We start from the raw sequence: 13315 nt of genomic DNA on the forward strand, positions 1-13315 counted from the left end.
TTCTTTTCCATCCACTACGCCAAAAACTAGAATAGACAGCGCACCTTAGAGGGCGCTTTCTTAAAGAAGCGCACTCTAAAGTGAAGAGAAAAATAAGGAGGAATAGACAGCGCACTTTAGAGGGCGCTTTTGTAACAAAGCGCCCTCTAAAGTGAAGCGAAAAAATAATGAGGAAATGGAGGGACACCAATAGAGGGCGCGTTTATGAAAGCGCCCTCTAAGGGTACCCTTAGAGGGCGCTTTTAAAAAAGCGCTCTCTAAGTCCATGTATATTTCCAGTTTATAAGGCGCTTTTGGAAAGCCTTAGAGAGCGCTTTTAGAAGCGCCCTCTTAGGCCCCCTTTAGAGGGCACTTTTTTTACATAAGCGCCCTCTAAGGTCCTTTATTAAACATTAAAATTATAACATATATACTGCATGTCTCTTTATTTTCCCTCTCTATATGCTATTTCGTTTACGTAACTGGGTTTTCTCTCTACTGCGATTACTCTCTACTGCGATTACTCTCGTCATCGGTTCGTTCTCCCTCCCTCACCGTCGTCGTCGCCGTCGCCTTTTTCTGTTGCTGCGTTCACGTTCACTGAGTTATCTGCGTCCACCGTCGCTGTTCACTTTCTTCTCCATCGTTACCGTCACCTTGAAGGTATTTCTCTTCTCCATCGTTACCGTTCACTTTCTTCAGGTGTTTGATTAGGGCATTTTCTAAACTGAGTTTTACATTTTGTGCATTATGTTGATTAATGTTGTTTAGGGCAAACGAGCACTATATGGTGTTCATGAGCACCTTGTTGTAAGGTTTTTTATTTTTGATTGAAAACTGATGTCATTTGGAGTGTGTTTGAGCTTGTGCTTGGAAGTTTGATGATTATGGATGCAAGTTTGTTCATGTTCCAAACACCATAAGTTTGCATTGGTCTTTTGTATGCAGTAGGTGTGTGTGAGTTTGTATTCAATAATGATGAAAAAAAGAGAGAGTTTAGATTGTTGTAACATGAGAGAAATGGAAGGTATATGAATGTGTTTTTTGTGTAGCTTCACGAATATGGTCATTGTCTTACTTGGGTCTTATTGAATCATTTCTATATTACAGATAAAATGGCTAACCAAGACGATACCCATGACGCGAGTGGATCACGTAACAATGTTGAAAAAGAAATCAAACGAGGATTGACTGTTATGAAGTCAATCATTCGTGCAAGAGACAAGGGTGAAAAATTCGAAGTACATTGGAGTGCTGAAGACCAACTAATTGAGCCTAACGGTTCAATGTTGGCAAGTTACATTGGTTCCCTTGTTCGACAACATATTCCGATTACATGTGATAATTGGAGAAGTCCGGAATTGAAGGTTGGCAAAGAAAAAATATGGTCCGAGATACAGGTACTTACCATATATTATTATATGTTTTTTTGTTGACTATTTGTTGACCATATATTGTTATAATATTACTTATAATAACACACTCCATTTGTATGTTTTTTAGAGATCCTTTCACATCGATGAAAGCCAGCAAAAATATTGTATTCAATTGGCCGGAAAAAGACTCCGAGGATTTCGATCCTTTTTGTCCAACAAATTTCTCAAGGATGAGGAAGGAAACTTTGTTGAAGCAGAACGGCCAATAAAGTATGCCGAGATTATTTCAGCCGAAGAATGGGATAACTTTGTCGCCAAACGAAGAAACGAAAAATTCCATGTAATGTCTATTAATTATGGTATTATACAATTGTTAAGTTACTTGGTTCTAATATGCCTTAAACTTTTTTATCCAGGAAGTAAGCGACAAAAATCGGAAAAGGGCATCAAAACCCGCGTATCCGTACAAAAAAGGGCGTACGGGATATGCACGGTTACAACAAAGAATTGTGAGTATATTCAAATGCTATGAGCTTATACATTGTCACAATATGTTATAATTGATGATCTTATAATCTGATTCAATTTGTAGCTAGCCGAGGAGAAAAGTGACGCAACATCTCTTCCGGAGCACGTATTGTGGAAGGCTGCTCGGGTTGGGAAGGATGGCGCTGTCGTTGAAGCGGTCCAAAATGTTTATGACGAATGTGTAAGTATATGTAACATTATTTCTTTAATTATATCGAAAATTTTGTTAGACATATAATTCATTTTTAATCTCCTCTAATAATATTTCAGGAGACTTTATCCCAAACCTTACCTTCAACCGAGGTCCAGGATTGCAGGAGCGTACTTAGTCGAGTACTAAATGTTCCTGAGTATTCCGGTCGTGTGAGGGGTAAGGGTTTTGGTGTGACTCCGTCGTCATTTTATAAAAAACCAAAAACAAAAAATCCTACCAACAAAGAGGTGATGGAGACCTTGGCGGAGTTAAGGGCACAAGTACTCGAACTGCAAAAGGAGAATGCAAGGTATAGAGAGGAAATGTGCGGTTCCGAGGCAAAAGATACTAGTGACCGAGCTAGTATCAATTGTCAACCGAAATTTCCCGAGGTAATTATATATGTTATTATGAAATTAAAATAGCACTTTTTTACTTGACACATATACACGTTAACAATAACATTTATTATTGGTTTAGGGCATTACACCTTGTCAGCTGTATCTATCGTCACCAACTTATCGCATGGTTGGCAAGGGAAAAGTGCACAACACTTTGGGTGAATTACTTCACCATAATCCCCTCCCGGTGGGATATATGAAAGTTTCGGTTGACCTTGTATTAGATACCGACGCGCTTCTACCATTACCTGACGTTGTTTCAGAGACAACGATGATGCGAGATGCAGTCGGATCCTTTGTTGGATGACCGTCAGATCTAATTTTCCCAGATGCCGAGGTATATATGTTCTAAATGATTATGAATATTTAGTATTCACATTTCAATTCCGCTACAATTATGATATTTAATCAATCCTTATTACATGGTAATGTTAGACTCCTACAAGACTCACACATAAAGCTGGTAAAGGGATTTCAAGACGCATCGAGTCGGTTGCATCTCAAAAAGAGGTACAAATATATATACCCATTGAATTATATACGCAACGATTCTGTTGCATCACAAAAAGTCATGATTTAATTTATATGAATTTTTAGGTTCCCGGTCGAAAGTTGAAAAAAGCTGGTAACGATATTCCAACGACGTCCGGGACAAAATCTCAAATTATGATGCGTCTTGAGAAAATGGTGGAAGAGTCCGATATTATGCACGGCGCCATCCGTATTGTAGATTTTGATGAAGGTGTTTTCGGAATTGCTCATTCCGAAATAATTGCAAAGGAGGACATGCAACAACTTTTTGAACACGAAGAATTGGGCATCGCTGTCATTCATACATACATATGGTACTCCGATCAATCTATTATTTACTTAGTTGAACAATTTATTTACACATTTCAATGAGTAGTCTAATGTTTATTATGTTTCTATTTAAGGTATATGTATGTAACATTGATGCGGGGAACTGAATTGTGTAACCGATTCAATTTTATTGCTGCTTCCCGTATCAACACAACGTTAATAACGAAAAATCCAACATCCGTAAAGAATGAACTAGTCGATAGATTCATGGCGGCCGACGATAATACTACACCCAATTTGTATTTTTTACCGTTTAATTCTGGCAACGGGTTAGATTTTCTTTCTAATAATTTCATTCTAATCTATGTATATCTTTTACGTAGAAAATTTTCATGCATCTAAATTTTTGTTTTATTTTACAGTGGTCACTGGGTGTTGGTTGCTATGGATCTTTCGAGACTAATGGTGTATTATCTCGATTCGTTATCGGGTGATTGGAGTAAATATCCGAGTATGAAGAAGACGGTTGACGCGTAAGTGAAATTCCCCTAAATATTCGTGTGTATTTGTATATTTAATTATGTCTGTCAGATTGATCTCAATATACGTTTTTATTTTGTTAGGGCAATACTAAAATTTAGATCGAAAAAGAATTACCGTAATAGGAGGGACATTACCTGGGTCAGAGTTCAGGTATATATTAAGTATCTTATTTTTGCTTATAATAGTGTTTGTTTTTTTGCTTATAATAGTGTTTGTAAGAAATTAACTATATATATATTGTTTGTTTTTCTGTGTAGTGTCCTCAGCAAAACAATTCGGTCGATTGCGGATTTTTTGTATTGAGATTTATGAGAGATATCATTGCGTTGAATCGTATAGACATCCCAAAAATGGTATGGAATAATAACTTAGGGTTTATTTTAATATTATCGGATATTTCATCTAATTTGTTACTAAATCATGAATATGTTTTATTCTCTTAATTGTAGTACTTTGAGGAATACAAATCTTACTCAAGAGCTCATTTGGATGAAATGAAGGATGAATTGTGTCAATTCATTGTTGATCAAAGAATCATATAGCTAGGTTGTATATTGTTGTACATATATGTATGGAATGTTGTTGTTGTATGCTGTTGTTGTATATATGTTGTATATTGTTGTTGTACTTTTACTAAATCATGAATATGTTGTTGTATATTGTTGATCAAAGAATCATATATTAATGTTGTATATATGGAGGATTAATGTTATATATAAATGGATTCATGTTGTATATATCAATGGATTAATGGTGTATAACATTGGATTAAAGGATGAAATCAATATGAATTTTACACTTTTGCAGCATGCGAACATGTTACCAATTAAATATCCACTGTTTTTCAAACAATTTTTTTTTAAATAACTAACACTTTAGATGGCGCTTTCTGTAGGAAGCGCCCTCTAAACATTTTACATTGACAACTTTAGAGGGCGCTTTGTCCAGAAAGCGCCCTCTAAACACTTTACATTGACAACTTTAGAGGGCGTTTTTTCCAGAAAGCGCCCTCTAAGGTGTCCCTTTATCCCTTTATGGACTATTCCAGATGGCGCTTTTTTCTGAAAGCGTACTATAGTGTGGCCCTTAAAGGGCCATTTTAGACAGCGCTTTCTCCAGGAAAACAAAGCGCTGTCTTTACCTATGCCAGCGCCACTTTAGAGGGCGCTTAAAAGCGCTGTTATAGGCCAAAATAAGCGCCCTCTTTTCCCTTATTTGGCGTAGTGATCTTTCGTAAAACCTAATAAAATTTTCTGTATTTGTTCAAGAAAATCAATTAATCTTGATCATATTTTAGTTTGTTATTGACGACATCTATTCACAATAAATAAATAAATAATATAAATATTTTTTTTCTTCAAAAATGTATTATGAAAAATAATCCGCATTCGTTTAATCCAACTAATAATTATCATTGAGATATTTTACTATCAAATCTTTTCTATTATTAAAAATATTTGACTTTTATATATATAATATATATAATATATAATATATATATATTATATATAATAATATATATATATTATATATATAAACATTTATTAATTATTTTTATGTGTAATTTTCTTCCTTCATGAAATTTTTGTTTTTTTTTTTAAAACAAATACTCTTTTGTTTCTTATATCTTTTGAGATATTTTTGTCTCATTTAACCTATAATTTATTTCACACCTTCCTTTTTATTAGCGATTTCACTAAAAAAATGTTAATATTAATTTTTTTTGCATTAATCCTATAATTTATAAAAACAAAAATTAAAGTTATTATTAATAATAATTACATTAATATTTATATTTCACATAGATTTTTAATAATAATTTCTAGGCTAAATTAATTTTAAAAAATAGATTTCAAAATTAAATTAATTACCTAAATGCACACTCTTCAAGAATTGGAATAATCAATTAAAAAAATGACTCAAATTTGATCTTTTCATTTTCAAACAATTAGTATATAATTTATTTCACAATTCAACTTGAATTAGATAAAGGTAAGCTATTGATTCAAATATAAATTAATATTTTTTATGAAAAATATTTTTATATTTTTTACTAATACTCTTATACATTAAATTAATAAAAAATGTTTTAAAAATAAATAAATACTCTTCAAAAATCAAAATAATTAACATAAAAAAGACAATGTGAACTTGAAAAATAATGTGACAGCCTATTTACATATCAAGAGCAAACACCAATATGGACCCACCAAACCATATCACTTTGAAACAACAACAGCAACACAACACAGCTTCACCATTTTCCTTCTCCTTCATGTTCTTCCCTCGAGCATAAACTCATGGCAACCGCCACTACTCACAAGTGGCTCTCAAACTTTATCAGCAACTCAAATTGCTGTAACATCCTTGAACGACATGTTTCAAACAGACAACAACATAGACAAAGACAGCATCATCAACAATCTTTGTATTTTATCTACAGCCATCGTGTATGTTATGCAAACTACTATTACTTTTTGTTCCTTTCTTTTTATCATTTAGAAAACAGTTTATATGCGCTGATGCAATGCAACAACAATATTGTAATTTTATACTATTTTTGCTGCTAACTTTAAGGTGCTATTTGTGTTTGAGAAATGTGAATTGGAATTTTACTTTGAAAATCTGAATAGCCAAATCTTTGGTATGTTTTTGATTTGTTCACTCAGAGACCAATGTGTAAGGGATGCTACCTTTCAATGAATGGTTGTGTAGGAGAAAATGGCGAAAGAACAAGAGAGTCTGTTAGGACTATAGAAACGCGGAGACTGGATTCGGTATCATCAGCTGCAATGGCTATGTACAGTCTCAAAATGGCCATTTCGGAGCTGAAAGAAGACTCTCCATTTTGTACATCATCTGGCATAATGAGAGTGGAGGTTCCTATTGAAGAGCGAGTTGAAGCTATTGATTGGCTTCATTCGCAAAGTCATCTTCTGCTTCCTAGATGCTATTTTTCTGGTAGGGAACAGAAATCTTGCGGTGGAAACTTGATCAGTGTTGCTGGTGTTGGTTCTGCGGTTTTCTTTTCTCAACCACACGCCTTTTCCTACTGGGATTGGATATCTATAAGGAGGTAATTTGACTTTACTGTTAAAATTTCGTAGTTGATCCATGTCATAGAGATTCGACAAAGTTTTACTTTGCCAGCAAAGCTAACATAGGTAGGATTAGGTAAGTCAAGATAAGATTCGAAATGACAATATTAGAGACAGTGTTAGATAGAACCTATAATAGAAAAGAGGGTGAAAAATAGACTTAACGTGCATGTAGACAGAAGAGGTGGCTTGTGCATGTAGACAGAAGAGGTAGTTTGTACATAGTTTGTACATGTAGAGAGAAAGAAGACATGTGGATTTTGTAGTAAGTAGAGTAGATTAGATGGAGAGAAGTTAAATAATTAGAGGCAGAGGAAGACCTAGAAAAACTATAAGAGAAGTTATTAAGAAAGATTTTGAGATTAACGATTTAGATAGAAATATGGTTCTGGATAGAATATTATGGTGAAAATTGATCCATATAGCCGACCACAGTTAGTGGGATAAGGCTTAGTCGTTGTTGTTGTACAGTTAAAATCTTCTGCACATTGCCTTATATGCCAGTCACATCTACAATTTGATTTTAGCTTTGAAATTTTTTTACTTTTGAAGATTTCTTTCTGAGAGATGTCCTTTGATTCGCGCATATGGAGCTATCCGTTTCAATGCGAAAGCTAAGGTGTCATCAGAGTGGCTGGACTTTGGTTCTTTCTACTTCATGATTCCTCAGGTGCATACATTGTGTTCTTTCAAAAAAAAATCACTAATTTGCTATTCCGAGTATGTTACTGTGTTAGTAGTATTTATAGCATTGACAGCCAGAGATACCTAGCCGGAAAAAAAATTGACAGGTTGAATTTAATGAGCTTGAAGGAGGATCGATGCTCACCACTACTATTGCTTGGGATAATGCTCTTTCTTGGTCATGGGAAAACGCTATCACGGATCTTCAAGAAACACTTTGCAAAGTAAGTGTAGATAGATTCTTGTTTGCGTGGTTCTGCAGTGAAAAAAATTGATTTTGATCGAGTGTATTTATGGTTCTATGATGAAAAATCGATCTTTGTGCTGCAGATTTCTTCTTCCATTGTGAAGTTTCCTAAGCAAGCTCCTCCGACATTGATATTAAGCAGCCATAACATTCCTAGTAAAGTAGATTGGGATCTTGGTGTCAATAGAGCTCTGCAGATGATAGAGCGAAACGATTCCTCTTTGACCAAGGTCGACTACATCTCAATCGCGTCGTTTCCTTTTGTCCAAATATTTTCTGTGCTCCTTTTCTTTGCTGTTTTTGTATGTTCCTTGTGTTGCAAGAATCCATTTTAAAGCTCAATTTCTTCTCCCATATTGGAAACTCAGGTGGTGCTAGCTCGGAGCACTAGAGTAGTACCGACTACTAATATTGATCCTCTAACGTGGTTAGCTTGCTTAAAGGTATTCAACTTATTTCCATAAGCTCTTCAGTATATCTTATGAAAACAACTTATATAGCTGATATGAAAAAAACAGTTGAACTTTATTTTATCTATTGTTATAGAAACATTATATATGTAAGCACTTGCATGATTACCGCTTATGCTAGAAGCGCTTAATGAAGTTGTTTATCGAAATAGGGCCGTAGTAGCAGGTTTCTTATGTCTCAATCAAAACTATTGTAGGGTGAAGGTGAAAATGCTTATCAGTTTTTCTTTCAGCCGCCTAATGCACCCGCATTTATAGGAAACACAGTAAGTATGCCGTGTATGCGACTAGCAAGATTTACATATTCAGACCCTTATCTTATTTTTATCGCATACTATTTCAACATATGCTGAAATTTCGACAAAATTTAAAATATCATGTGAAATTTCTCCTATGTTTCCATTTTAATTTTTATGAACTTGATGAATAGCCAGAGCAACTATTTCACAGAAAACGGTTCCATATCACTAGTGAGGCTTTGGCCGGAACCCGTGCTAGAGGATCGTCACTAACACTAGACCATCAGATCGAACTTGACTTACTTACCAGGTTTACCTTGTCGCTTAGGACTCGAATCAAAAAACTTTTTCTCATTGTTTGACTTGCAATAGAGTGTCCCCGATGCTTGTGCTTTCTCTAACAGTTTTCTGTTTGACATCGGTCATACAGTCCGAAGGACGACATTGAATTTACTATAGTAAGAGAATCCATAAGAAGAAAATTGGAGGTATGTTTACTCTTGCATCTTCTGACAATCAATTTAGAGCTTCTAAGGTTAACGCGAGGATGAATTCTTTATCGACACAGGCAGTCTGCGAAAAGGTTATAATCAAGCCGAAGAAAGTGATCAGAAAACTACCGAGGATTCAACATTTATTTGCTCGATTAACTGGCAGGTTAAGAAGTGAAGAGGATGAGGTAACCAAAGAGGCTCGAACTTTTCAGTCTTTACGAATGAAATAACTCGATTTAATTCACACCATATAACTAAGTTTTTCATTTTTATTTTTCTAGTTCGAAATTTTGTCATCACTTCACCCGAGTCCCGCAGTTTGTGGATTTCCAACAGAAGAAGCACAGCTTTTAATTGCAGAAACAGGTACATCCATTTCGATTCTATTTGCTTTGGTAAACCGTTCTTACTGTCAAACACGGCGTGCAGAAGTGTTTGATCGAGGAATGTATGCTGGGCCGGTTGGTTGGTTTGGAGGAGGAGAAAGCGAGTTCGCGGTTGGCATAAGGTCAGCACTGGTGGAAAAGGTTAGCTATAGACCGACCGTAGACCTAAACGATTCATGTTTCGAGCTATAGACTCTTTTTACGATGAATCGCAACATGATCGAATTTTTGTATGTAGGAGTTAGGTGCTTTGATATATGCTGGAACAGGAATAGTGGAAGGAAGCAATCCATATTTGGAGTGGGATGAGTTAGAACTCAAGACATCTCAAGTGTGTTTCTGAATGTATCTCATTTGTTACTTCACTTACATTTTTCGACAATGTTGTCAAATGGCGCAGATAGCGAAATTTGAACATACTGTTATTTTCTACTATCTGCGATTCACAACACTGATTTTATTCTGAACATATTTTTTACTTGTTTTGTAGTTCACTAAGTTGCTCAAACTGGACTTGCCTCTGAGACAAAAAGTAGATTGTAAATGAGTTCCATCAACCGATAAATGACGTGTATTCGGGATAACAACAATCAAGTCTTATCTCAATAAAGACGATGAATTGCATACATATTACCTAGAGGGAGGAGGTTTTGGAGTAAATTTGTGTCTCATTTAACAAGATTCAAGTCCATAATATATGTTGTATTATATTAGATAACCTTCTTATTATAAGTTTTATTTGATAATTTCATACATATTGAAATAATATGCAGTGTACTAAATTTACCTATTTGATGTATTAGTATTCCGAAATTTCCCTTATTATAAGTTTGTTAGAGTTTTTACAATAAATGATCCTTTTGATATAATTATTTATTTTTTACTTAATTATAACTTTAATCTCCTATTTTTTTAATTATTTTTTGTTTTGGTCCCTATTTTAAATTTTTATATTGGATTTTAGTTCCAAAAAAAAAATTAAAATTCAACTCAATTTTAAAAGAGATCAAAATTGTAGTTTTTAAAACAGGAGACCAAAACTATAAAAAAAATAGAGATGCCAAAATTGTAATTAAACTTATATTTTTTATACAATACTAATAATTTATCATCTCATTCAATCTATTTCTCTATATACATTAAATAATTAAAAATAATATTAACAAAAATAATAGTTAATGTTATATTGAAACTTTTTTTTTTTAAAAATAGAGGCAATATATTAGAAACGAAAAAGATGATACACAAAAAGAAGAGGGGATTAGACCATCTAAAAAAATAAATATAAAAAAAGTCAAATCAAATCTATTCTTTACAAAATTACTTCTGATTGCCAAAAGGAATGGAGTTAAAAAATGTTAGAGAAGACGAAGTGCAACCTAAGTTAGAAAAAAAAATCATAGAAGTATTGTTTTTCCTATAAATCTGAGTGACAACGAATGACATATTTGCAGTGGTATTTTTTTACCGTTAATCCACCTATTTCTTAGTTGGCAAGGCATTACAATATTCTTTGAAAAAGCTTGAACTATTAAAACAAAATCACCTTTTATCCAAAACCTTGGTTTCCTTCACATGAATGAGCTTTCCAGAAGCATCCTCAGCAAGACAAAAACCTCGGTTTGAAGCACGATAGCTCCTTCTCGGAAACATTAGGGCGCATTAAAGCCCATGGTCTGAAAGAGATGTTGAACAGGGCACAAACCTTTATAAATCAGAAAGAAAAACCTATTTCCCGAGGAGACAACCAAGTGACTGCAAATGTAAGTTGGCGTACATCTAAGAAGGAATCCAACCGACAAAGGGAAGAATTTGACCCAGGACCCACAACTGGTATGGTAAGTATACACCCCTCAACATTTCTCGGGATAAGATCTACCAAGAGTGTGCTGACACAAAATTATAGAAGTTTGGAATAAGAAACCCTTTTTCGATTAAAGAATCCTTTCGGATAAACAAAATGAAGTATCTCTGGGATAACTCAAACCCCTCTCTTCATTCGGTGAATTATTGCTTCTCTCTTCATTGAATCTACATATAACAATTATTGAAACGTAAAAGGCATTACATGTAATGTTCATACCATTAGAACACTTCAAAATAATTAGTAACATATGCAAATGTAATAAAGCTTTGACCCTGCACGTGATTCGTTGAGTTATGTTGTACCCTGAAAAGATGGAAGAAAAGTGATAAAGATGAATTTCCTCCCTGATAGTCACACAAATACTAGAAGACTTTGAAATATGCCTAACTCATAGGATCCAATTGGAAGGGGGAAATCATCAGATGGTTCAAAACCTCTATTTTAAAACAGTTGAAGGGCAAGCACACCCCTAGGATCGAAAAAGTGCACTCATAAAAAAAAATAGTACACTTATCATACTCACTAAAAATCTTTTTATCTTCCCCAGGGATCAATCACCCCAGTCATAAGAAGGACCCATGTTAAGGAAAACTCTTTCGAGGCTACCTTCTCGAGAAAATCTAGAAGAAGTTGCTAAAATTTTGGGATCAACCTAGAAGACAAAAGTATCTTCTTTTGATTTTTGATTCATGGTGGGCACCAGTTCCATATTGAGAAAATAGTATGTTGTGGAAATACATATGATGAAAAGAGGAAAGTTAGTGCCTTAAGAAACTGTATAACTGACTCCACAAGGATCGCACAATGTCTTACCAAAAGAAAGATGATAAACACTTTCGACGTTCTAGATCACCTCAGAAAAACACCCAAGTACTTTAGTTTCCAAAGGTCATTATAATAAAACATACGAAAAGACATCTAAAGCATGGGGCGCATTTAAGGCTCGAGTTCCCAATGACAACATCGCCACAACTTAATTTTCAACTCAAGTTTGGCTACGAACGACAGAAAAAGACAAATACAACAATACCCTCACCCTACAAGGCAATGGTAAGGGCTTGAGGGAAACTGTTTTGGGCCAGTCAGGAGGCCCAATAGTAGCTGTCTGAAGAATGCATTTATCCATCAAGTAAATCGTAAAGAATGAGTGATTTCCCGGGTTAGAGCCCATGCAATCAATATCCATGATCTATCCAATGGATCCCCACATCCTACGCTTGAAGATCAACAAGCTGTTATAACCTTTTTACTACATAAATAGAATGCACACCGTTTTCAAAGTACAATTCAAATTCAAAATTCATTCACTCGTCGTATTCTCATACTGACTTGAGCGTTGGAGTGTTAACCTTGCAGGTCAACCCCTATCTCACCTTATCAGAAACTCAAGTTCACCGATTCGATTCAGAACCTCCGATTAATTCGTGTTCCTTCGTGGAACAAACTTTACCTTCCCTATATCCAAACTAAACCCTAGTTAAATATTCGTTTCCCTCCCTAAATCGAAATGAGGATAAATAACTGAACTAAAACCCTACTTCAAACGGGTTCAGGTATCCACACCCCATCCCATCACCACACCTGCATAATTTTTTTCAATTTTAAATAATTCATTTCCATAAATTCATAATATATCGTGAACTTTAACAAACATTAGAAATAATAAATTAAAATAATTTTAAAAAATTCAAACATATATTTTAAATAATAGAATACAAACCAAATGTCAATGTATCATTAAATAAATTATCATTCTAAATTATCAAAATCAAATATTCCAAATCATCAACGGGGCGGGTTTGAGGTTAGGTTATGGTGGGTGTTAGTGTCCCTATTAGCCGTCCCATACCTATCTTGAAATTGGGAAAATCTAAATCCCAACTTGAACCCAATTAAAGTGGATTTTCTTTGTCCAACTCGGGGCAGGTTCGGGCGAGTGCTTTTAGGCATAGGTATTGTTACCATGTCTAGGTTTAAAGATACTTTCCATTAATCACATTACAATAAAA

The 13315-nt window shown here is 34.5% G+C and overlaps 1 protein-coding gene across 2 annotated transcripts; it reads left to right on the forward strand.

Annotated features, from left to right (window-relative positions):
- The first annotated feature begins 6013 nt into the window (after positions 1 to 6013).
- On the forward strand, positions 6014 to 10261 carry LOC127108477 (isochorismate synthase, chloroplastic). Of its 2 annotated transcripts, none has more exons than XM_051045950.1 (14): positions 6014 to 6271; positions 6491 to 6897; positions 7472 to 7589; positions 7711 to 7827; positions 7934 to 8080; positions 8219 to 8293; positions 8518 to 8586; positions 8751 to 8869; positions 8990 to 9047; positions 9128 to 9238; positions 9335 to 9419; positions 9483 to 9580; positions 9678 to 9784; positions 9930 to 10261. In XM_051045950.1, exons 1-13 carry the CDS (start codon positions 6122 to 6124, stop codon positions 9780 to 9782), a joined length of 1659 nt encoding a protein of 552 aa, XP_050901907.1. In that variant the 5' UTR covers positions 6014 to 6121; the 3' UTR covers positions 9783 to 9784; positions 9930 to 10261. The 2 variants fall into 2 exon arrangements, with proteins under 2 accessions (XP_050901907.1, XP_050901906.1); XM_051045949.1 differs by having other exon boundaries at positions 9678 to 9770.
- The last annotated feature ends 3054 nt before the right edge of the window (positions 10262 to 13315 follow it).

This window comes from Lathyrus oleraceus, chromosome 7 (assembly GCF_024323335.1).
Source record: "Lathyrus oleraceus cultivar Zhongwan6 chromosome 7, CAAS_Psat_ZW6_1.0, whole genome shotgun sequence".
Lineage (NCBI taxonomy): Eukaryota > Viridiplantae > Streptophyta > Magnoliopsida > Fabales > Fabaceae > Lathyrus > Lathyrus oleraceus.